Raw genomic sequence first — 26223 nt, 5'->3', positions numbered from 1 at the left:
CAAAGAAAACATCCCGCGCTATCTGTTGCTTGTTCATGGAACTACGTGCTACTACCCACTCGACCCAGAGTAAGAAAACAAAAATTATCACGGAGTTAGGGATATCACGGAATAAGGCAACCTTGCCCTACAAGAAACAGAATTCCACACTGGGCTACAAAGTCTACAGGAAACCTACTCATACTGACAGATATATGTAAGCAGTCTCTCATCACCATCCATCGCATAAATGAACAGTCATATCCACGCTGACCCACAGAGCAAAAACGATATGTGAAAAACAACACCTGGAAGCAGAAATAAAACACCTCAATGCAGCTCTAGAAGCAAATGGTTACTCACGCCGCGAAATCAAGCAGAGCATCAAAAACCGACCCAAAAACTCCAAAAAAGAAAAAGAACGCCTGGAGAACATAGCAATCTTGCCTTATGTCAAAGGCACAACTGATAAACGGGCTCGACTGCTCAAAAAGCACGATATACATACAATCTCAAAACCCATAAACAAGATAGATAGTATTCTGGGATCGGATAAATACAAAACACCAGCCGAAGAACAGGCAGGAATATACAAAGTACCTTGCTCGTGTGGGAAAGTGTACATAGGACAAACAGGCAGAAGAATCACAACCAGAATAAAAGAACATATCAGAGCCTACAAACACGAGAACCAACAGTCAGCCATAGCAGAACATTCCATGGAAACCAAACACTGCATCGATTTTCACAGGTCCTCCAAAATAGCCAACATCCCAAACTATCGCCTGAGAACAGTAAGAGAAGCAATAGAGAATATGAAACACCCTAACAACATCAACAGGGAAAATGGCTACTGGCTTAGTAAAATATGGCCACATCTGTTTGTGGATAATGTAAAAACTAGAGACCAGAGGGAAATTAAGGCAATTCCACCAGAAGAGGCCAGCCAGCCCACCCAACCTAGAACCCTTCCATTGGCTAACCACCTCAACAATCAGGAGCCAGCAAGCCTGTTATTGGTCGACCAGCCCAGCAAACCAGAAAACAGCCACCCAGACACCAGGTTATAAAGGACCTGCATCCTCTGCACCAGTCAGTCAGACTTAGTCTACCTGATGATGGCAGCTGCAAGGACTGTCGAAACGTCGCAAGAGAATTACCTGACACGGCCTACGCCCAGAAGCCAAGAAAATGTCTCCACAAATTTATTGCTCTTTCATAAGGTTCACACTATTCACTCTCCCCACTGGAGCTCGGCTCGACAGTGGTTCTCGCGACTCTATGCTGATCGTCTCTTACCGCTCACCCCTGTTCCAACTCACTGCCTCGCACTACTCACTCGTCCTCCGCACATCCACCACAGTCTAGGATGCTTCATTTCCGAAGCAGTGTGTAGCGACGAAACTTCATAAAGGAAAAGCCGGTCTCTCGTCGTCCACTTTCGCTCTCCAAGGGGTCGCTCGCCCTCTTCAGTTCACTTCCTCGGAGGCTGGCGTCGCGGTTTTTCCACCCCTCAACCTCCTTCTGGAATGTTCTCGCACCTCCTCCAAGTGTCGCGTCATCAGGGTGGACTTGACACCCGAAGCTCCCAGAACAATGGAGTTCTAATTACGCCACATCATGCAGGCGGGGCTCTCGGACCATTTAGAACTCCCAGAGTGCTGTGGGAGGGGGGAAGCGAGGCGCCATTGCTAACCGGATTATGTGTGTAGCGGTAATGGACAGTGCCCTACTCTCAAGCTGGCGAGCATCTCGCTAGAATCTCGTAACAATAACATATTGCAGAAAATCTCGAATAATTTCTAAGTAAACAATTGGGATTCCGTCAACAGATAATACCGATTTTGCTTCAACAAATTTATACATCAAAATTGTAATTTTGTTTGTAAGGTAAAGACATATCTGTATTATTTTATAAAAATGGTTGAGCACCATGCAGAAATATTTTACCACTTTAACTTTTTTTCTATGACATTACATTTTCCGCATTTTACACTTATTTTATAAATGAATTTCAAGTTTTTGTTCGTTAGGTTGGCAAAGAAATGTTTTCATATAACGTAGTATATTTAGTTTTCTAAATATTTTGGGATAGAAAATTATTTTCGTATATAGATTTAATTTTTATTACATCTTTATCGGCCATTTCAAATTTGGAAGGCCAATTGTCAGAAGAAAACAAAACAGTATTGTAGTATCATCTGCATATGAAACTTTTTATTTATGTTAATATCACTCTAAGCATTTATATATATAAATATATTTATAAAAGAAACAATATTAGGCCAAGAATACTGCTACATGTGACTCCTATATATTTATGTTTAAAGAATGTCCCATTTTATTATTTACTTTTACTCTTTGAGACCTGTTTTCCAAGTAACTCTTAAATAATTTATTTATTTGCCAGACCCCATTTACCTAAAATAACTATTTATCCCAAAGTATCTTATGTGAAACTGTATTAAAAGCCTTTTGAAAGATACAACATTACACCAATGCATGTTTTGTCTTGTTCTTTTGCTTTGCGCACAAAAATTATTACATTAATTAAGACATTTCTAGTACTAATCTTTTATAAACCTTTATGGTTTTAAATAAATTATTTTATTTTTATTTAGAAATTACATGTATTGTTTTTTAACATGTTTCTAAAATTTTTCAAATTTAATATTGAATTTCTTCTGAAATTAAAAAAAAAATTACGAGAAAAAAAAATACAGTGCTACCCTTCTTATTTAAGGGTATAACAATCGCTTCCTTTAGCAGTTTAGGATATAAATTCAAACTAAGAATTAAGTTGGCTATATGAGTTACTGATTTTGCACAACTTATCTTTGTATTCTGTTAGCATTTTTCCCTGATATTATCAGGACCCAAAGCACTTGAGTTTCCCATTTTAAAAATAATAATTTTTATATAATTTTTGAGATGGGTGCTAAAAACAAAGATTCTAGACATGTTTTTGTAATAACTTAACAGTTATTCGATAATTTTAGAGATTTTTATTTTAGTGATTTTTAAATCTTTGTCATTTCCAATATTTGTAAAATTTGCATGCATTGTATTCAAGCTTCTTTAGGATTTTACGTAGCATTTATTATTTTATCATTATTTAAAACTTGTTGCTATCAATGTTTTCACTTTTTGAGTCTGCGTGTTTCTGTAATTACAGTAGGAGCGTTTAAATTGTGTGTTAAATGGTTTATTTAACTGCTACTTAATTTTGTCTCTTGTTCTAATCGACTTAATCAAACCAATTTTATCATGTTTTAATACACTTTTCCAAGATTCGGTTTCTAGTAAAGCGCATAAAATCTTATTATCTAAAACTGTTTACACGGTGTTCTTGTAGTATACCTTTAACACTATACTATATCTGAAAGTAGTTGCAATATGATTTCTAATATTTGTGTATATCACTGTAGCAAAAACTTCATTAAGTTTAATGTTTGCGAACACATGGTTAATACGGGTTTTATGGAAAAGTATTATGCGCGTATATCTGTTAATATAAATTTTAAAATCGTGATTAGCTAGAGTATTTGAAGTATTTTATTGTAAATTTATCTAAAGATTATATATTGTCTCCTACTAAATCTAACTGTGAATCATTGTAATTTGCAAACACGTTCTTCAATGAAGTTACGATGTTATCCAGACATCAGGAAGGATATAAAGTAGTACATATATGTAACATCCTGGCCCACTTAACGAATTAGATCATTTTCTAATATTTATATAAAATTTCAAAAATATTTTCAATAAACTTTAAGTTTTGTTTAACTTAGTTTTTAGATCAAAATTCACCACATTTTATAATATTCAAACAAATTTCAACCTTTATTTTATAACATTTCAAGTTTTTTTTGTCTGAAAATAGTTAAACAAAGTTAAACAAATACATTGCTTTAAAATAGCTATAAATTTAAATAAACCCATGAAACACTACAAACATAAAATAATAATTCTATGAAAATAAAATATAACTTTTAGACTTTTCCATTTGTTATCTATTTTAACTTAATAAATGAAAAATAAAACTGTAATAAGAATTTTTTAAGTATAAAATGTGCAGTGGCTGATGCAAGTGATGTTAAACAGTAATAACTACATATCCATTTATAGAGATACCTCGAATAAAAACACTAACTCACTTATCACTGTGTAACTAAATAAAAACCAGTTCAAATAGCTTATAATGTGCATATGTTGATCGTAGGTCACAGTGAAGCACTAAGAGATGTTCGGCGTGTTTCATAGATAGTGAGCAGTGCGGGTGTTTCCTGCCTGTAGACTTGAGTAGCGAGGCGAGGTTGATCCGGCAGTAGAAACACACTGTGTCTCCAGTGTTTGAGCGGGTAGCGACTGTCTACGATCTGCATGTGAGGATTGCTGGAGAAGTTGTGATACGATATATGTTTTAGTTATACAAAAAAGGGGGGTTGTCTGTAAAGTCAGTTTACGGACGATAACTTTACGTGATAACGTCATAAGAAAACATTGATGAAAAATTGCATACTTTTTAATTTTCAAATATTATTTACAGTTTTTGCAAATTTAATTTAAATAATTTGTTTAAATATAATCACGAACAATTAGTTAAAAAGCCCGCCTTAACCTGTTTGATATTATAGAAGAGTTTCTCGCACGGTGGTTGGCCGGTTCTTACACGCTCGGCTCAGGCGGAACGTGACAATTTTTTTGCGTGCTGCCGGCGTTCATAGATTTATAAGACGTTATCACGTCAAAAAATACTCAAGTATAAAATTTAATGGAAATATCTTTGGTAAATGTGTTAACCCTGTGGATTAAATATCAGACATGCTGTTTTATTACATCAATTTTTTTAATAAGTATGAAGTAAAGTTGTATACAAGAATATTGTGCCGCTTCAGCAGCTATGAAGCTGCATGCATGGTGTGGAGAATGGGGTACTGTGTGTGTAGCGCTCACCGCCACGTGGGTCCGGACACACATGTTGCATGCACGAGCCAGAGCTGGTATGTGGAGCGCGACGGGCCTGCTCCCCTTCTCTGGTGTTCAGTAGATGCCACGAAGCACTTTCACAGGCTATAATAATGATGATAATAATAATTTAACAGTAATAATAATTTCAGCCATAATCTTTGCAGATTAATCAAATGTCACGTCTTTGCTATAGAGCATCCCACTCTTATATTGCAGTGTGGAAGTAAATTGACACTTTCTCTTTCTTTTAAACACACGCTAACTACCGTCCTTGTCTCTTCGTGCGATGTTACCATGTCATAAGAATTTAAGATTGTATTTTTTGGATAAAGCATTTTTGCATATTGTAAAGAATCAAAATGCGCATTAGGCGATTTATAATTTGCATGCTTAATTGCATTTTAAGGTTCCGAAGAAAAAAGAAATATAAATTAGTCACTGGGAACTGTTTTGGAGTATTCCAAAATGTTATCACATCAAAACAATTAACGAACAGGTGTATTCCATTCAGATTTTTCAAAATGAATTAATATTTTAGTACTCCACCAAATAAATCTCAAGACAAAACTGCTCCATGTTTCATTTATATAATTTTTTTAAAATCCTAAAATGCATTTTCTCAAAAAAGTTGCAAAGTTTTTTGCAATTAAAGATAGATGGGATTCGAAAGAGTGAAAGATGTTCACAATGAATATAATTTGGTTTTAAAAGCAACACCATCAAAATTACTCCTGTTTTCGTGTAATAACTATGAAAGCGTGTCAGTGCAAGAGGGCGCTTCATGGAGGCTCGCTCCAAAACCGCTTCGTAAGAGGAAACATAGTCGTGTGTTTGTATGGCTTCCTTAGTCAGCTATTTCATTTGACACGCATGTCTGGATACCAACCTGCTTATCAGTGCCGTGTCTCGCGACCAAGCGACCCGGTTTGTTCAGTGACTCGATACAGTTTCACTTTTGAAGGGTTTTATTATTCTCATTTGTGAGGTTTTTTTTGGCTTGATGCGGATTACATAAATGTGAACTATGGAAGGTGTAACACCAAAAAGAAACTACATTGGTGGGCTACGAGAGAGGGAGTGCAAGATTGGGTTGAAAGTATTTGAGTATTTAAAAAAAAAAAAACATGATTGTGAACAACGCAATCAAGGAAGCTTCCAAGGCAGCTGGCTGTTCCGAATTAACCATTTACGCCCTTTGGTCTGAAATGCAGCGGCATGTGGTATCCTAAGTACACCAGTAAAGTAAAACCGAAAAGGAAAGGCAAACAGAAAAAATCCCCGTAAACAAATTTACGATGGCATTATACAGAGTGGGTTACGGCAGATCGTTCACACTTTTTTGTTTGCTAACATTAAATGTTATTTTAACAAAAGTGAAAAGTGACGTATCACTGCCAAATTTCTCTCGTACCACCCTGTAAGGGTTCCTTCACGACATTGGGGTTGAGTTTTTAAGAAGCGGAAACAAGGCCATTTATGGAACATGCGACACAACTCGGTGGTGGCATAGCTACTTGAGAGAAGTAAAAAGGTTTGCGGATTTAGGAAAGCCAGTTTCTATACAAACGAGTCGAGGGCTCAGTGTGGAAAAGGCATGGTAAGAGACAACAGCGAAGATCGCTCGACAGGCAGCCATTGAAGTTCATATTGCAGGCCTTAAACCTCCTACAGGACGTGGCGCGCGTTTTGTATTAGTGCATGTGTGTAATGAGGACGGTTTGGTTCAAAACCCTGCCCTTACTTTCTTGTGCGAAGATAACACAGATAAAATGGCTGTAGATGGGTATGAAAAGTGGTTTGCAGAAAGAACGTTTGCCTAACACAACCAGGGGGATCTATTGTTTGAGATAATGCATCATGCCATAGCAGGATTCCGGTGTAACGTTGGCGTGTGGGAGGAATAAGACAGGCTCGCGGAGAAAAGCATTGCTAATGATACCAGTGTGATAAAGTGGAATTTGCTACACATAGTAGGATGGGAAAGGCATAAGTACGAAAAATACAAACTTGAAGAAATATCCAAAAGCATAGGACTAACTGTACTTCACTTGCCCCGTATCATTGAAATGATATGGACCCAAGTTAAAGCATTCGTAAGACTGCATAACGACTTTCAAGGTGCAATATATGGAGTTATTAAAACACTATCTTATGGCCACTTACCAAAAGAAAACTGGCGAAAATATGTAGAAAAAGTGAAAAACATGGAAGAAGAGCTGTGGAGAGCTGACAAACTTCAAGATGACGAGGAAAGGTTTTTGATAAGCTTGTGTCTTTATCAAATTCATCGCAGTCGTCTCCATTGCCCCAGCCTCATTATTTTGGTCAGCCCTGTGCTGCTCTTATGGAAGGGGTGTCGACTTCGGTTAGCAGTAGTGATAGTGATTAAAAGGTATGTGTTATTAATGTCTTTATCAAGTTCACTTTACAATTTCACTTTAGTATTTCGTATGAATCCGTACCAATGAATGTGTGTGAATGGTTTCGTGTAAGTTATAGTAAAACATGTGATGATTTATTACAAATTTCTTATTAATTTTAATATAATTTATAGTATAAAATATTATAAATTACGATATGAGTTCTTAAAATGCTTTTGTTACAATCATAATTCTAAAGAAACACGTCTCCTAAAATTCGTAACGTGTGAGAGATTTGGCAACAACGCTCGCCATAAGCTGTGTACTGCAATCCAAGAGTGTAAAGGTCTATAGTCATCATATATGTTTGCCTGGCGCCATGTTATATTAAATGCTTGTACAATTTTGCTTGTTAATATTTCTCTTATCTGCCAGAGCCGGCCGTTGTCTCGTCAAGGTTTTTTTTGAGAAGTTGTGATTGAAAGCCAACAAGTGTTTACAGCTAGAAATGATTGCCTTGAAATGGCTTTATTATTCATTTTTATTTCTTGTCCAGCCTAGATGCAGCACGTATGTTTAACTTAACTGAATCTTTCTGTTAGAGAGAACATATACCACGATGCATTCGGGAACTAATCTCTATGTACGTTCGTCGAGCACTCAACTGGCCTCGCAGTGTAAGTCAACACCAACAGCGGCCAGCAGGTGCTGCGAGGCACCGCCCCACATCTGCGCCAGAGCGCGGGTCCAGGAGGCGTGGAGCGAGATGTCTCAACACTGAAGGCTGCTCGCGGTCCAGAACAGCGCCCACGACGCGCGGAGAGAGTGTGGGCTCGCCCGATAAGGCCGGGTGGAGGGGGCAGCTGGGCGCCAACGCGCCGGCTGAGTCACGCTGTGGGCAGTCCACAGTCGCAGTCATGTCCGGGCCTGGCGCGGCCGACGTGTGCCGCCTGGAGACATTGTTCCGCGGCGTGAGCCTGGACGAGGAGGCCGTGCCGCGCTGGGTGCGCGACCACATCGTGGTGGAGACGAAGCTGGACGCGCGCGCGTGTCGTGTGCACGGGGCTCGTGCCCTGGGCCCGCGCCGTCAGTCCATGCCGACCCTGCACGCGGCACAGCCCGCCCCGTGGCGCCGCGGCGCCTCCGCCGGCCACCGCACGTCCACCAGCAGTCTGATGCGCAGCGACTCCTTCAACAAGTCCTCGGGCGGCCTTCTGCGCAAGGACTCCCTGGGAATGTCGACGGCACCTCTGAGAAAGGACTCTCTTGCCAAGTCCTCGGGCTGTCTTCTGCGCCGCAAGGACTCGGGCATGTCGATGGCGCCTCTGAGGAAGGTCTCTTACGCCAAGTCCTCGGGCAGTCTTCTGCGCAAGGACTCTTTGGGCATGTCGACGGCACCTCTAAGGAAGGACTCTTTCACCAAGTCCTCGGGAAGCCTTATGCGCAAGGACTCCCTGAGCATGTCGACGGCAACTCTGAGGAAGGACTCTTACGCCAAGTCCTCGGGAAGCCTCATGCGCAAGGACTCCCTGAGCATGCCGACGGCAACTCTGAGAAAGGACTCTCTTGCCAAGTCCTCGGGCAGTCTTCTGCGCAAGGACTCCCTAGGCATGTCGACGGCACCTCTGAGGAAGGACTCTCTTGCCAAGTCCTCGGGAAGCCTTATGCGCAAGGACTCGTTGGGCATGTCGACGGCAACTCTGAGGAAGGACTCTTACGCTAAGTCCTCGGGCAGTCTTCTGCGCAAGGACTCTTGGGGCATGTCGACGGCACCTCTGAGGAAGGACTCTCTTGCCAAGTCTTCGGGCAGTCTTATACGCAAGGACTCGTTGGACAGATCCTTGGCGTCGCTACGCCGCGACTCGACCAGCTCAAGCGGGTCATGGCGCCGCATGTCGACGGACTCTCTGGACATGGGGCGTCGCGCGTCTGTATTAGGAGGCAGCCTCGAGGACGCCATCTGGGACGAGATCTACCGCCGCATGAAGGTCAGTCAGACAAGCCTCTTGCGTCGTAGTGCCTTCCTTCGCTCCTGTGACATAGTGCTTTCAGACCCTACAGTGTGGCTTGTAGCCTGCACCTCTGTCATGCTAGATCAGCTAGGGCGTGAGTTTATGCTTTCATCAGCATTTCGTAGTCATAGAAACTGTAGAGGTCTGTGATTCGTTCCCAGTTAAAGTTTCTCCTGTCGTGAATTTTTGTAACATGGAAGTTACATCTTATTGTTTTGATATTATTATAATAAACAATTATAATGTCTGCCATCCTTTCGGCCATCTTAAAAATCCCTAATTATCAACCAAAGATTTTGGATAAAATTATGACCTTTCTTTTTTTTCTTATAATTACTTACTAATGCATTGATTTGATTAATTCCTGTCATTGGTTCTAACTTTGGTTGGTGCGAAAAGGTAATTTCAGCTAAAAAAAAATATATTAATAATTTTTTAAATTAAGTTATCTCATATGTAATTATTTTATGTAACTAGTCCTGGAATTAATCATATGCATGGTTACATGAAATACAGCAAAACTATTTTCACATTCATTATTTTTAAATGTAAAATTTTCTCTACTTCAATAAAAAAAAGTATTGACCCTTATCTAGTTTTTCTCAATTTCTTCAATCCTCTTTGAGCGTGAAGTAAGTCCATTGCATTTCTTGATGTGTCTTTTAGGACAGTTCAACGTGACATTTGATTACCACATATTCACACACCAAAGAGTGCTCGGTTTCTTTATAAGTACAGTGAATATTTAACAATGCCTCGAACTGATCATGTGTGCAGATGTCCTATCACAAACGATACAGTTTGTTCCTGGTGAATGTACATGCAGTCTTTAAAACATAACTTGCCTTTTCAGGTTTCCAAGGTGGCTGCAGCACTTTGCACCGCTGACATCTAACACAGTTGTGAACCTTCGAGTTTACAATGTGTCACAGTACACAGTAGACACAGTTGGGCGAGGGAATACCTCCAGTTGTTGCCTCCTTGATTATCGTTGTCACTCGCGCTGATGGTATGGATTTCATCAAGGCTTTCCAAAAGAAATGCGAAATACTGAAAGGGAAAAAATTGAAGCTAAATTCAAATAGCATAAAGTAAAACAAAAATTAAAGTTCTAGTGACCAGGAGGGAAATCTTACATTCCCCAAGATTTCGCCAAACGCTCAGAACTAAGTGCATTAACCAAGCCTCAAGCACTAAACACTGAGTTGCGCACAAGAATATTTCAAAGGGCAGCAGAGGTGAAAATTACGAAATAATTAGGCGTGTCTGTCATGATTTTGAAAATATTTAACTTGGAAATATAATTGTAAATAATTAAAAAATACAAAATTACATTTTTACAAACGAGTCTTTCCTTTGCATTTAAGCTAAAATGTAAAAGTATACTCAACCGTAAGCAATGTAATACAAAGTAAGTTCATCGTCTTAATCATGTAATTCATGTTTATAGTTCAGTTAGTAACAAAACCTGAAATAATTAACATTTAAAAATGATACTTTTTAAGTTAGAGTTCTCAGAAAAAAAATCGTTTACCTTATGTCCAAAAATAAGTCGTCCACTTTTAGACAGGTACAATTTCTCGCAGGTGTAACGTAAGGAAGTTAAACTTCCGCAACGTCCACCCGTCGACACACACGCAGGCTTAACGTAAACATGTAAGAATCAGCTCCATAAATGCCGGCAAGTGCAGTCTGTGCACTTCACTTTCAATCAACAACACACAATTATTTTTTTCTTTTGTCTAAAGCACTGTAAGTTATGCGAGAGCATAAAGGTAGCCAGTCGAAATTTCAGTCCAAAACAGTGTCTCTTTACTATACAACTTTAACTTGAGCGCAAACGTGAATGGCTTTACGAAATCTTACGTACATGCGCGCGAAACACTGCATATGACGTGCAAATGTTCGTTACGGGAAAACATAGTCTGCATGTCCAGATCACAAGGCAGAGGTGGATGACGCAAGAGCAACATAGCTGCCTTCATGGTCAAAAGGTACACAGTTACTTCTGGGGTTCTGTCTCCCGGAAAAAAAAAAATGGGTGTCTGTAAAGTCGGTTTACGAACGATAGTTTAACGTGACAACGTCATAACAAAACATTGATGAAATAATTGCATACTTTCATGAATAAAATTGAATCATTTTTATTGAATTATCACTATTTTGTATGGATACAAAGGAGTTAAATGAAATCTACAATTTAATTGATAAATTTACTTTTATTTGCACTCATTAATTCAAATATGTTTATTACTTTAACGAACAGATTATTTTTTCTATAACTTTTTGAATGAAAGTGATTGTTTAATTGGAATGTCCAATTGGCTCCATAAAATAGCATATTCCCTTGCAAGTCGTTTAGGCGGTTTAACTTGATATTAAAATTTCTAAATATTTTTTTATATTATCTTTTATGTTTCTTTTTTGTTTATTGCTCGTTATTTTGGAAAAATGGAAAGATAACCAAAAAAATTAATTAATAAAAAAACAGTTTAGTTAAAGTACTAAATACAAAAGCTACTTTTGAAAAGCCCACCTTAACCTATTTAATATAATAGTAGATTCATAGGCCAATCGAGTGGAAGATAGATGCGGCGCAAGCGTACAATGAGCGCAACGGGACACAGCGCAACGGGCAATGTGCGTAACGGGACAACGATCTAAACGGGACACTTTTTCGTGCGTACAGCCGGCGTTCATCGATTTATTAGACGTCACGCCAAAAAAAAAAAATTAAAGCGAAGTTCAGAAACTGGAGTGAAGTTAAATTATCTTGTTACATTGCTCGTCATTGAATTCCAACGTGCTGAAGCACTGTAGTCGCAGTAGAGAATGTTCAGCAGGGGTAAGAGCGACGTGCTCACATGTGACCACTCGCCTCCTCGCTGTGCCTTGCCCGAACCTCCTACACACGCTTTATGAGCAGGAGTACCAGTCAGCAGAACAAACAGATACTGTTGCAAAAGATAAATTCATTAAATGCAAGAAATATATAAGATGCAGTTAAACTAAAAACGTTTAAAACTGAAAGTAGCTTAGAAAAATAAATATACCATCTGTTAACTATCTAAACCAATCACTGCAAAATAGAACAATAAAGCAAAAATAATTAAACGAAGTAATAATTGTTGAGAGGCGGTGGTAAACTCCTCACCTGCTGCAGTCAGTCTCCCGTATCCACGTCACAGTAGGCGGTTTGTAACTTCTTCCTCCGAGGTCTCAGGATGTCTGTTGGTGATGGAGTCAGTAGGCGTCGCCGCTGTTGTAGGTGATGGGTTGGACTTCAGTTGCTGATGCCATCAAGTTTTAAATAATCAGCAAAAAAAAAAAAGATTCACCGGAATAGCTACACGAGCAGGCCCGTGCTACACGGATGCTGGCGGTCTACTGAGAATCGTTCCGGCTAGTCCCCACTGAAGCGCTAGTCGAGACAATAAATAAATATTTTCACTTTAAGTGTTTGGTTAAATATGTTTTAGAACTAAAACTAAAGTTTCATTTGTGGGTACCTTCAAATATTTAGAAATGAAAAAAAAAATTCAGATTTTTAAATTTTATTTTAAAAAAAAATTGGTTGTCTGTAAAGTCGGTTTACGGATGATAGTTTAACGTGTCGTCATAACAAAACATTGATGAAATGATTGCATACTTTATAAATAAAATTGAATCATTTTTATTTTAATAATAATAGAATAAATACTTGAAATTATACTAGTAATCAGATTTTTAAAATGCAAGAATAATTAACCTTCATTGCCGAAATTGTTGTTGTAATAAGCAATGAAAACCACATTAACTTTTCACTTCACTTTATAAACAGTCGAGTGGAAGAGAGATAGATGCGGCGCAAGCGTACAGTGAGCGTAACGGGACACAGCATAACGGAATAATGTGCGTAACGGGACACTTTTTCGTGCGTGCAGCCGGCGTTCATCGATTTATTAGACGTTGTCACGTCAAAAATATTAACAAGTTTCACATTTATATCGGCCTAAGGTATTTATCATGTTCGTAACCGGAGTCGTTCATGCTACACGGACTGCCCATGGGACCAGAGGCGACGTCTGTGACCACGGCTACTCTGTGCGTGTTGGCACAGGAAACACGCGGTCCTCCAGACACGTGGCTGTGCTGGTTTCATGATCGAGTTAGTGCCTTGTCATTCCTGTTTCATTTCCATCAACTGTCTATAGATTTGTATTTTGTTTTAAATTAATATTATTTATATTATTTGAGTCTGTCATTTCTCAGAAGTTTTTCTAGTGACCACTGGAAAATAAGCTTTGTAATTTTTAAATTTTCCTACTAAGATATTTGCAAAAAAAAAATAGTAATTTAGAGGTCTAATACTTCTCACAGATGATTCAATTTGTACACAATATCGTGGGGTATGTTTCATTTATTGTAAAACGATATATGTATATATATAATTGTGTTTCGAATTCGTTGAAGTTTTGAATGAACGTTTCTGTTTGATCAAATGTAGTTACCATGTGCGGCATATGACACAGGACTGTGTTAGAAAAGAACAGTTTATGATCAGCCATAGCCAGGGACTGTTTATGCACTGCCATTGTTTTCAATTTTTTTTAAACAATTTCTACGACTATAAATAAACAAATTCCGTGAATATTTGTCAATAAGAGTGAATGCGCATTTGTTGAAATAGTTAAAAACATATTTTCGACAGTAGTTTGAAATTACACTGAGAAGTTAAAGTAGTTGAATGACTGCTTATAGAAGGAATGACTTCAAAATTTAAAAAAGGAAAAAAAATTGACGTTTTCGAGAAGATTCAGTGAGCAGAAAGAGTTATTAATTAAATCTAATTTGATTTTACAATCTACCGAAGCCTTAGGTCCAGAACTGTTGCGCAGTGCCCTGCGACTGTCGAACAGACACTGGACTTGTAGACCAGTTCTTTGGTGTTATTCTTCCTCTAAGACATGAGCTGAGTTCGAGGAATATCACAGGTTGTTTGCTGCCGACTGAGAGGTTTGGAGCCGTAGTGAGCCCAGCGGGATGTATGCCATGAAGGAAGTTTGATCGTCCAAAATGGTTTGTAATTCGTAAATAGAATATAAAATTTAATTGTATATAATATATTATATCATATATAAATCATCTATATATTATATATTATATTATAGATGATATATAATCTATTATATATTATAATATATAAAATATTTTATAATTATATATATATATATATATATATATATATATATATATATATATATATATATAGCTCCGTCCGACGAGGCCCGAATCTTTTCCTTCGCCGCAGCACTTTCAGATCTTCAAGAGTAGTAGGCAGCTCATTGACCTGTCTCAGAAAATTATTTGCACACTCACCGGTAGAACAGTTGCTGAGACCGAAAGTTTTTGTGACCAAGAACTAATTGTGATGCAGTCAAGCGACGTGCATCCAATATAACGTCAAAATGCCGAACCCAAGCCCTATCAATACAATTGATTAGTGAATGAATGTAAATATAAACCTGCAACTTATTTTTGCTAGAATATTAAACATCCAGTTTTATTTAGTAAAATAATATATATATTTATTTAATTTTTGTGGGTTTAATCTCAGAATGCATGAAAAATTCCTATCGTTATCGTTATATTCAAGGACTGGCCCTTTCAATAAGGGCAGCTATCGACAAGGTTTCGATCAGTATATGGGTTGATGTCTGGAGGGAAATTTTGTTCTTGTCAAATGCAACACTGTGCTACAAACAGTTTCCCTCCATTTTATATGTTGTGGGATTTGTTTTCACGAGATGGCTAGAATTTATGGATGTCACACTTCATAGCATCATTCCTCTGGTAAGTGAAATTTTGTTGTTATATTCACTTTAAATGTATATTAGCTGCTTAGGACAATCTTTTAAAGGAACTGTTTTTCCACTATGTGGACTTAAATAGTTTTTGACAGACTGACACATGCATTTTTAATACATAACCTCAACTTTCATCATTCCTCTGGAGTCATTCCTCTGGCTTATAAATGACAGAGGAATGAGCTACGTTCCAGAGGAATGACTTTTATAGAATAATTTTACTTAAAGTCATTGTTAATTGTACTAAAAGTCTCTAACCCTGATTTTTTTAAATAATAGTTTATTGTCAGCATAGAAACAGATTTGAACAACAGAACTTTTCTTACTCCTGCTGAACCAGATCAATATTATGTATTGTTCACGAAAGGAAGGAATCTGACAATTAAGTATTTAATTATGTAAAAATATATTGAAGATTCAAAAAAGCAAATAATTTTTAAAATATTTGTTGACTAAATAATACAGTGAGAATCTTAAAATATTTCAGAGTTGTAATGTACGTCCGGGAATGTTTAATGATATAATGATCCTTTGTCTGATACATGTGCAATTACTAAGATAAGTAACAATTTACTCTATTGTTACAGGTGTATTAATCATGAAGGTCAAAGAAACTAAAATTACAGTACGTGAGGAGAAATTGAAGAAAAAGAGAGAAGCAGAAAGGAGACGATATGAGCAACTCAAGCAAGATCCTGTAGGAAGGCAAAAACTCAAAGAAAAAGAAAGAATTCAATATCTCAAGAAAAAACAAAGTAAAACTGTAAAACCTATACAAGAAATGTCTCCACGTAAACAGCGGAAAAAGCGCAAGCAATGGAAGTTAAATTCTAAGCGTTATAGACAGAAGAAAAAAAATATAGAAGAAGAAAACACTCTCATTGAAAAGGCGTCACCTCAAACTGAAAAAAACGATAGCCCGCAGGCACGTCCAATAGTATTAGGAAAGAAGCGAGCAGCGAGAAACAGAAAGAGACGAAGTAGGGAACTAGAAAAGAAGAACAAAATGATACAGATACTGCAAAAGAAAGCAGAAAAATACAAAAAAAAGTTTCAAAGATTTAAACGTAAATATGAAGAAAATGTCCCTCCCACACCCAACACACGAGCAAAACAGATGTTGCAAGAAAATGACAAATCAAAAATAATGAAGAAACTTCTCTTTGCAGAAGTTGCAGCAGAACAAATGCGGGAGAATTACAAAACCTTGAAATCTGAAAAAGAAAAGCAGGTTTTTAAAAAAGTGTTATCAGGCAAAATTATTAAGAAGTATCATCTTCTTAATTACTGCAAGCATGTGCTGAAATGTGGTCGTGGAATTTCTCAAGCACAAGGAATTTCAATTCTGGAGTACAAAAGGAAATCGAGCTGTACAAAAATGAATCAAGCAAGTCATGAAATTAAATTTTTTTTTGTAGTTGGACATCAACTGGCGCATTTGTTCAGGACGAAGACTATGTTACAAGACACAAAGTCACGAAACAAAAGAGATATCTTTGCAATACTTTGAAGAATTTACATCAGGCATATTTGAAAACCTTTCCTCAACTACCAGTTAGCTATGAATTTTTCTGTAGGAGAAAACCATTCTGGATTAAGAAAATGAATGCTTCAGAACGTGACACATGCTTGTGTGTAACCTGTGCCAACATGGAACTCCTCGTTTTAGCTCTTAAACGACTTGAAATTATAACTTCACTTGAAGCTGTTGTGAAAGATTTATGCTGTGAAGAGAAAACACAGGATTGCCTTCTGCGTATATGCGATAGTTGCAAGTCCTTTCAAATGAGCTATGCCGGTAAAGATATATCTATGTTAACATACTGGTACAAGTGGATTAGTAAAAGGGAAACATTTGTTGACAAGAAATCAGAAAATCAAAAAACTGTAACAAAAAAAGCCAAAGAAAAGTAAGTCGGCAAGGTAGAAGATTTGATACAGGAGTTTGAAGCAAGTATTGGCAAATACCTTCAACATCAGGGAAGGAAGCTTCACCAGTACAAAGCAATCACAGCATTGAAAAAAAATATGAAAGAAAATGAAGTAGTGATCCATATGGATTTTAGTGAGAACTACAGCTTTAAATATGCTGAAGAGACAAAGTCATTTCACTTTGGGGGATCACGCCAACAAATTACATTACATACTGTGGTAGTTTATAGTAAAGTAAATGATACAGTGAAAAGTGAAAGTTTCTGTACTGTCTGAATCATTGTGCCATGATGTGCCTGCTATCTGGGCTCACTTACAGCCGGTATTAGCTCACATTGAAGATACCTGTGGTGCTGACACACTACACTTTGTCAGTGACAGCCCTTCCACACAGTACAGAAATAAAACCATGTTTTATACTTTAGCTACTAAACTACAAGAGATATACCCAAATCTCAAACATTTCACTTGTAATTATTTAGAGTCTGGTCATGGAAAAGGTGCACCAGATGGCATAAGTGGGGTATGCAAAAGAACAGCAGATAGACTTGTTGCTGAGGGGAAAGATGTCGCAAATTTGGAGTGTTTTGTTAAAGGAATTATAGAAAATGTGAAAGCAGTAAGAATCTTTGAAGTAACCGAGATGTCAATTGAAGAGTTCTCTGCTAAAATTGACCAAACACAAATTCAACTTTTCCCTGGGACAATGCAAGTGCATCAAGTAAAAAATGAATGCCACTATAGTGTACTGCTTTTTCGGAAGCTTAGTTCCTTCATGGACGAATGTGTTAAATATGACATGGGAACGCTAAGCTACTTAAAAGATGACAAAAATAGTTCTTCTGAGGATGAGCCTGGTTATTCTGGTATGAGTGATTTGAAAAACTCAGTGAACAAAATACAGTACACGGATGTTTACACAGATGATGAAATTGAAACGGACAGAGACCAGACAAAAGACTTCTGTGCTATTAACATTATAAGTGGAACTTACATACTAGTTGAAGTAAAAGGAGCCAGCAGCATGGGGAGAAAGAAATATCATGTGCCATATCGTTATGTAGCTGTAACGCAAGATACTATGGACGATGATGGTGAAGTGAGTGTGACATTTATGCGAGAGTGCAAGTTACAAGGTACCAGACAAGTGTTTAAACTAGATGAAAATGATGTTTCACATGTGAATTTTGAACAAATTGTTTCCATATTACCAGCACCAACAATAGTGTTGCGCGGTAATAGAGTGTATTACCAGTTTAGTTCTGTAGTAGATGTATTTGAACATGTTTGAACTATAAATTTTCCGCATTTGGGACGTTCTCTAATAAGTATGACTTTTAGCTGGTGAAATACTGATTTCCAAACGTTTTTTTTGCTATATTTAATTGTATCTGAACTTAGATATTACAGAAAAGGAATCAACAGTTTTTAGGAGTAAAGACTGGATTTTATTGCTCCAAGTAGTGTAGTGTGTTTGTGTAATTTATAAGATTTTTCATCATTCCTCTGGTTTTTACATCATTCCTCTGGTTTCTAGTTTTTCAAAAAACCGCAATAAAACCATTAAAACTGAAAAAAAATGTATTGATCCTTTGTTGTATCATATGCTAGAAGTACATTAAATTAAATTTACATGAATTCAACCTCTTTATTATTTATTTTTTTCTCAGCCACTTATGAAGTTCGAAATGAACAGTTTGCAGACTTTTACCCATATCTTCAAGTATCTTCGGTCGCAGCATTCACGCTCCTAGTACTGAAGACGAACTGTATACTGTTATCAAGGCTCACGACTCGGACATTCGCTAGTACATTTGTTACATGGTCAAAGATTATAAAGGTTCTGGTGGCCATCGGTCAGTGCGTGGAGCCCTCGGCTTCTCGAATTCGTGTCATGATCGAAGTATCGAATGCACAAAGATGTGACGACTAGAAGGGAAGCCTTCTTTTCATAGACGAGAGAGCCACACTTGAAGTTCCCCGAAGTTCATGCTCGCTTTTTTTCCCGTACCACAACAGGTGTATTTATTTGGGATGTAGTTTACTCATACGTCATACGCTGTTCTATCTCATGGTATAAACCGGTCGATTAGAATAGTTTAGCTACATTATAAATACTTTAAAACATTGTGGATGGTTGGTTATATTAGGTAAGTATAGCTACATTAAAAATACTGTAAAATCATTTTATGGTTGCTTAGCAAATACCTTTTTAATATGTAGCTATCCAGCGCTAGGAAACCGTTTACATGATTTCACAGTATCTTTAATGTAGCTATCATAACCAAATCAACCGTCCACAATGTTTTAAAGTATTTATAATGTAGCTTACTTAACTTAATTGACCATTAGTTATCATGAGTTGTCCAAAATAAACATTCATGGACACACGTCAAACGAAAAATATGGCGGCGTACAAATAAATACCGTTGCCTTGTTTATGGTCTTTACTTTTATCAACACCGCAATATTTACTTACAATGAACAAAAAAAAAAAAACCGAAGATGCGCGATCGGACGTTTGGCTCTCTCGTCTGTGAAAAAAAGGCTTCCCCGATGGGAAGGCCTTCCAAACTAGTATGAATGCCTCACTATATCGCTTGACAACGCAAACAGATCTCGCTTAAAACTGCAAAATGTAATTAAATCGTTAATGGAAGAAGTTGATAAAATTACAGTGGACGATTATAACTATAAAAAGAGCCTATGCGATATTTTGTTTTCAACTAGCACATGGTCGAACTTGGCCAGTCTGCCTACATCGTGTTATACAGTCTGTCCTTGCAGAACATCCACTTGCCAGAAGAGCCAGACTTTCTCGTGAGATGTAAAATGTAGAGATACGTAAATCAATCACTGTGGCGAGCTTGAGAAGAACAAGGAACCGTCAATCACAGTGAAGACAGAAATTGATGACGAGGTACCAGCTGCGGAGTAAAGAAAATATGAACCAGCTCAAGAAGAAGAAGAAGAAGAAGAATTTATGAGTACCCAGTTAATGCACAAGAGAAAATTACAGAAATGTGGACACCAAGTTAATGCAATGCTTTGGCCATGCTTCAGATCTTTCACGAGTTTACATGATGACACCACCAATGGAGTGTACAGAAAACATAAAAAATGGTTCCTAGCACAAAAAAAAACTTTTTACCAGGTAATATACGTATGGAGGATTACAAAACACATGTGACTTTACATTTTTCCGAAATTTGTAGTTGTTAATTATTGAATTTTATCAGGGCGGACAATATGTTGGATGCTGTGATAGCTATTAGCTAATTGACACTAGTGCACTTTATTGGCAAAACACGGAACGAATTATTGCAGTATTACACTGTGAGTGATTCCATAAAATTTGGGTAACTTTTGGAAATAAATTATTTTAACTATGTTTTAGATGCTGGTGGATCTCGCCATTAGTGTATGTAATGGGTAATACGTTTGTTTCGTTTACTTGAAAGGGCCAGGCACTTTATGTAGTATTTTATGGGAAATTTAGTTTGTCAATTTAGACATCTAGGGACAGATGACAAATATAGTTTTTGTAATAAAATAAGATGTATGGATGTATTGTTTTACTTTTATTTGTAACACATGTTACAAAATATCACATTATCTATTTACTAACGAAAATATTCCTTAATAATGAATTTTCTTTGTTTAATTAGTCATTTATGCATGTAATTGTTTAAAGTAAGTTAATCATACCCTTGCACAGCCTTCTGGAGCCAAAGACTGTTGGAGCCAAAGACTGTGGGAGCCAAAGTCTGTTGGAGCCAAAGACAGAGCCAAAGACTGATGGATCCCACGACTTTTTTCTGTGTGACTTTTTTCCTATCGTAAATTGGTTGGACTGTGTATATGGCAAACCATTTTCGTTCGAGAGAAAACTGAAGAAATACACATTCAAGACAGTGAATACTTCCATTTACAATTCGGACGATGTGAAGTAGTCTGTTAAACATAGTATGGAGATACTCTGTCGGGTAGAAAAAGACTATGTAGTAAAAATATATGGCTGGTCTCTGTCTTAAGTAAACCGATGCGGATCTAAATGTTCATTAGATTGCTAACTTTCGCAAGTATTCCTGTAGTAAAATATAAATTATTTAATAAACCATATTTGTAAAAAAAAGGTTGTCTTTTCGAACATGTCACCTTTATTTTAAGTTTATTTTATATTTAATCAATTTTCTCATTGACCGTGTATTGAACCGAGGAAGGATATCGATCGAATATATACCTAAGTAAATTAGTGAGTGATTTTTTTTGATGATTTTTGTAATAATATCCAAATTTCTAGGTCAAATATTATGGATTTTCAAAATGGCGGACAACATGCCCTTATCGACTTAATGTAGGCTGGTTGACTAGGAACCTAAGCTGCTTTTAGGATTTTCCACCATATTTTATAAAATGAGTTTTTTAAACTTAAAATTAATTTTTTTCCATCGATGAAGTATCGAACTAAGGACAGGAATCGATCGAATCAATCAGTACATTAATTGCAGATATGTTTAATGAATTTTGGAATTCGTCCCAAATTTTTAGCTAAATAATTACGAATTTACAAGATGGTGGCCAAATTCTAAGATGGTGGGTGCCACAGTAATAAATGATTTACCGCACTCTAGTAAGTAAAAATTAAACTAACATGGTAGCAGTGCACTCTAGCAGACGAAAACAAGATGGCGGACATATCATACTAGCTGGCGATATATATACCTTGGCATTAGTGGTGGGAGGTCAGTTAGCCGGTAGCTTCCATGGAGTAAGGATCCGACGCCATTTTTATTATTGCCCTCGCGGGGTTCGAACCGAAAACTCCATGATGTAAGTGGGGATTTTATTAAAATTCTATTAAATGCTGATACTATTTATTGATTTTAAATATGGCGGCCGTGACATAATAACAATAGATGGCAGAATGTTTTATATTGAAAATTTAATTAACTGTTTTATAAATTTTTTCCGGAATTTGTAGTATAAAAATACAGATTTTCAAGATGGCGGCCGTAACGTTAATTGAAATGGTTACATCATAATTCAAGATGACGGCCATGACATTCTAAAGGTCTAGATCAATCATGAACTCGGAGGCTTAGGGCAGTTTGTCGCGAGTGAATTTGACTATATTTGGGGAATTTTCAAGGCATTGGCATTTTTGAGGACCAAAATGGGAAATTTTACCTCAAAACTGTAAATTTTCCCTCAAAATAATTTTTTTTTTTAGATTTTTTTGGCAGAACTTATTTCCAAAAAACTGGAAGGTTAGCGGATTTTACGAATTTTTGGCAAATGTAGAGTTTTTTTTGACAAATTTTGATTGTCAAAGTCAATGTAAAAGGTTAAGGTCATCCAATATGGCCGAAATGACATAATGACATGACATCTTGATTTATGATGTCATTTCGGCCATATTGGATGACCTTAACCTTTTACATTGACTTTGAGGACGTCGACAATCCTCCAATCCTCAGCCTGAAGCCTGGGCCAGGAGGAACTATTATATTATACTAACATTAACAGCCCTTTAAAAATTTTAAAACACCCTATAACCATTGATAATCGAACTTGGAATTGGCAGTTTTTCAGTTACATCTTGATAAGGTACATAGGCAAAATCGTCTACATCTAATTTAAAGAGTTTTCCTTCATTACATACTTTAAGAAACATTACCGTATATTCTCATACATAACACGAGGAAATTGCAGCATAACAGTATTCTTTGTTTTTCAACAATTCGACTAAAACATAATCAGCACTGTCATAAGTTATTTTCAATTTATCTCTCTGATCCATACTAGTATCTGCTTGTGCAATTTTAGTTTCGCTTTTGCGTAGGTTTAGGAAAGGAATATCTTCTTCAGAATCCGTAAAAACAACAGACACTTGAAAGCGATTTGATTTGTTTCTGTATTCCAGATTGCCCAATTTGTAGTGATCAAAGTTTTATTATAGAAACAGCTCTGTGATATTATGATTTTTTTGGACTATAATTTTCGCTCGTTGCTTGATGCACCAGGAGTGTTCCTTTCAAACATTTAAGGTCACTATCATTTCCTTTATCATTTTTAAAGAAGTACCGCAGTGCATTGAGAAGATGTCGAAACCACTGTGTGCATAGAAAATTGTTTTCGAGATCTACCAAAATTGAAATGCTTGAATTTACTAGCTACATTTTTTTGGGAATTTTTTGGAGAAATCCAAATGTTTTAACTTACTGCATCCTTTTTTGAGAGTGGCTGCGTAATAGATTTTTATAGTTAATAGTTTTATAGTAGTGTGTAAATGGGGCTCCGAGCCCTGGAGCTGGCGCGTGGAGCCGGGAGCCGGGAGCCTGTCCGCCATCTTGGATTGTGACTTCACGGCGGCCATCTTGGACACAAAAATTCCTCAAAATTCCTCAAAAATGACTCAAAATGACTCAAAAGTTCCCGTTTCGAGGGAAAATTTCTCGTTTTCTTCCCCAAAAATACGAAAATTAGGATTTCGAAAAACCTCAAAAGTGGTTTTGCCTTAGAAACCACGAAATTCCTAAAATAAACTTAAGCATCCTTGTCAACAGCCTCCGATAAGACTCTTAGGATTATGACGTCACCGTTGCAATTTCCGTTACGGTCGCCATCTTGAAAATCTGTAATTTGTATGTTAGAAAATCGGGAAATTTTTTAAAAATCATTAAAAAAATTATTTAATCGAATTAAATAATAAAAATCTTAAAAACCACTGTTGCACTCATCGTAACGGTCGCCATCTTGGATTATATAAATGTTGCATGTCTCGTTACACCAGCCATCTTGGTTGAGTACTATGCAATCCTTACACTTTACGTTATGACAGACATTTTGGATCCTATTAATGCTGCAATTTCCATTACGCCCGCCATCTTTGACTTTTTCTATTTATTATCCGATTTTAATAAAAAAAAGTTCAAAATTCATCAAAAAATTTACTTATAAAAATTCTGTTTGATTTGATCGATTTCCGTCCTTGGTTCAAATCCGCTAAGAGCAAAACAAATCAACAGATCCTTCCTCCACAGAAGCCACCTACAGACTGACCAACCACCAATATCAAGGTATATATAACATCAACTGGTATGACTTCATGCCCACCATCTTTTCTTCGTCCACTGGAGGCCGCCATCTTGTTTTTGCCTGCTAGAGTGTGCTGGTGTCATGTTAGTATAATTGTCTGTTCACCATACCTTTAAACTCGTCTGTTAGCATTGAACTTTGACCTTGACCTTGAAATTTGACCTTGAACCTGGACATAGAATTTTGACCTTGAAATTTGAACATGACCTTGAAATTTGACCTTGACCTTGAAATTTGACTTTGACCTTGGCGTCCATCATGGATCCAACATTTTATGTCCAGAACATGCTACCAGGAGCTACCGCTTGCTAGTGGTCATTGTCACCATCTTGTTTTCGTCTGCTGGAGGACACCATCTTGTGTGTACTCGTCTTACCATCATGAAAGTATTAATCTAACCTGCTACAGTGCAGCAATTTATTATTACTGAGGTGCCCGCTATCTTGAAATTTGGGCGCCATCTTGAAATCATGCAATTATTTAGCTAGAAATGCGGGAAAATTCCAAAAGTCTCCGAACAAATCAATTATTAATTTATAAATTTAATCGATGGATTCCTGTCCACGTTTCGATTCTTGACCAGTGAAAGTTGTAACTAATTATTAAATAAATTTTAGATTCTGTTTTCCATTACCTTTCGCGGAGTTTATTAATCATTCACTCCTAAATTCACCGATAAAATCACTCATTCAAGTAGTGATTGATTCAATACTTGGTTCGATCTATGGTCGAAGCTAAAAATAAATTTAATTTAAATACCAGAAAAGTGTAAGGTTCGAGAAATAAAACAACACAGCAAGTTCTTTCACTAACATAATATTTATTACATAATTTATATTCTACTACAGTATCACTTGCGAAAGCCAACAATCTTATAAACATTTAACCCTGCATAGGCGTGAAATGACTGATTCTTAGCTCCAATCGGTTTATACTAGACAGAGACCAACCAGAACCTTTGCTGACATAGTCCTCCTCTTCTTGACAGAGTTTCTGGATACCGTGTTTAACAGTTTGCTTCACATTGTCAGAACTGTAAATTACTGCAGCCGATGTCTTGAATGCACATTTCTTCACTTTGTCACCGAACAGATATGGCTTTCCATACATACAGTCCAACCACAAGTTATATTTCAAAGGTCCGTTTGTTGCCACGTCATCAGTAAGCTGATTGATTATGTTCTGTCTTATACTGTCAAGAAAATTACAAATGTATTTCGTCTCACTAAGCGTATTTAGATAATAGTGGTCTTTCAATGTTCCACGAAATGCAGACTGCGCCAAGTAGAAGCCATTATCATTCACCTGTAGAGCACCGACCACAGTTTTAGGTTTAGTTCTATGTCCATATGCTATAGAAATCGGTTGCTGCGCATCTGTTTTTTTTTGCCTGTACGCTCACGAGTCTTCAACATAAACCGAGGAGTCGAAATTTCTACAGGTAGTTCAGCATTAGGCGCACGAACTTCACCTTTAAATTTTTTCGCATGTCGTCGTAAATTATCAATTCGAGTAAACCATTCATGACACTCATCACAGCGAAACTTCATGCGAGAAGGATTCTTCATGCATTTGCTCCGCTCATGTCTTCGTGCATCATGGGAAAATGAAAACGACGTATCACAGTAGCTGCAAGAATACCGTGGTGGACACGACTTATGCACCAGATGAAACAAACTAGTTGATCCTTACACCGTCGACGACAGTAACAAACTATGTGACCCGATGTCTAGGACTCGCTTATATACATGCACCGGATGGAATAATACGCTAGTCAAATCAAGAACAATTTACTATAATACTAGAGTCAAATCAACATTTAAAATAGAAGCAACATCAACATAAGGAAGCACATTTTGGAAGCACCATTAACAAAATGCAGCACATTCGGAAGCACCATCAACAAAATCTAAGCACATTTTGGAAGCACAATTAAAAAAGGCAGCACATTTGGAAGAACCATCATCAAAAAGGCAGCACATTTGGAAGCACCATCAACAAAAAGGCAGCACATTTTGGAAG

General features: G+C 37.1%; 1 protein-coding gene across 2 annotated transcripts in view; it reads left to right on the top strand.

Annotated features, from left to right (window-relative positions):
- Positions 1 to 26223, top strand: part of LOC134533658 (WD repeat-containing protein 47) — a 255441-nt gene that overhangs the window by 88599 nt on the left and 140619 nt on the right. The window contains exon 1 of one of the 2 annotated variants that reach the window (XM_063371198.1): positions 7534 to 9298. The exons of the other annotated variant lie outside the window; for it this stretch is intronic. Within the exon in view, the coding sequence (XP_063227268.1) occupies positions 7952 to 9298 (1347 nt within the window). The 5' untranslated portion in view covers positions 7534 to 7951. Of the gene's footprint in view, positions 1 to 7533; positions 9299 to 26223 lie in introns of those variants that run through there. 2 annotated transcript variants of the gene reach the window in all.

This window comes from Bacillus rossius, chromosome 7 (genome assembly GCF_032445375.1).
Source record: "Bacillus rossius redtenbacheri isolate Brsri chromosome 7, Brsri_v3, whole genome shotgun sequence".
NCBI lineage: Eukaryota > Metazoa > Arthropoda > Insecta > Phasmatodea > Bacillidae > Bacillus > Bacillus rossius.
This window is presented reverse-complemented; position numbering and strand designations above follow the sequence as displayed.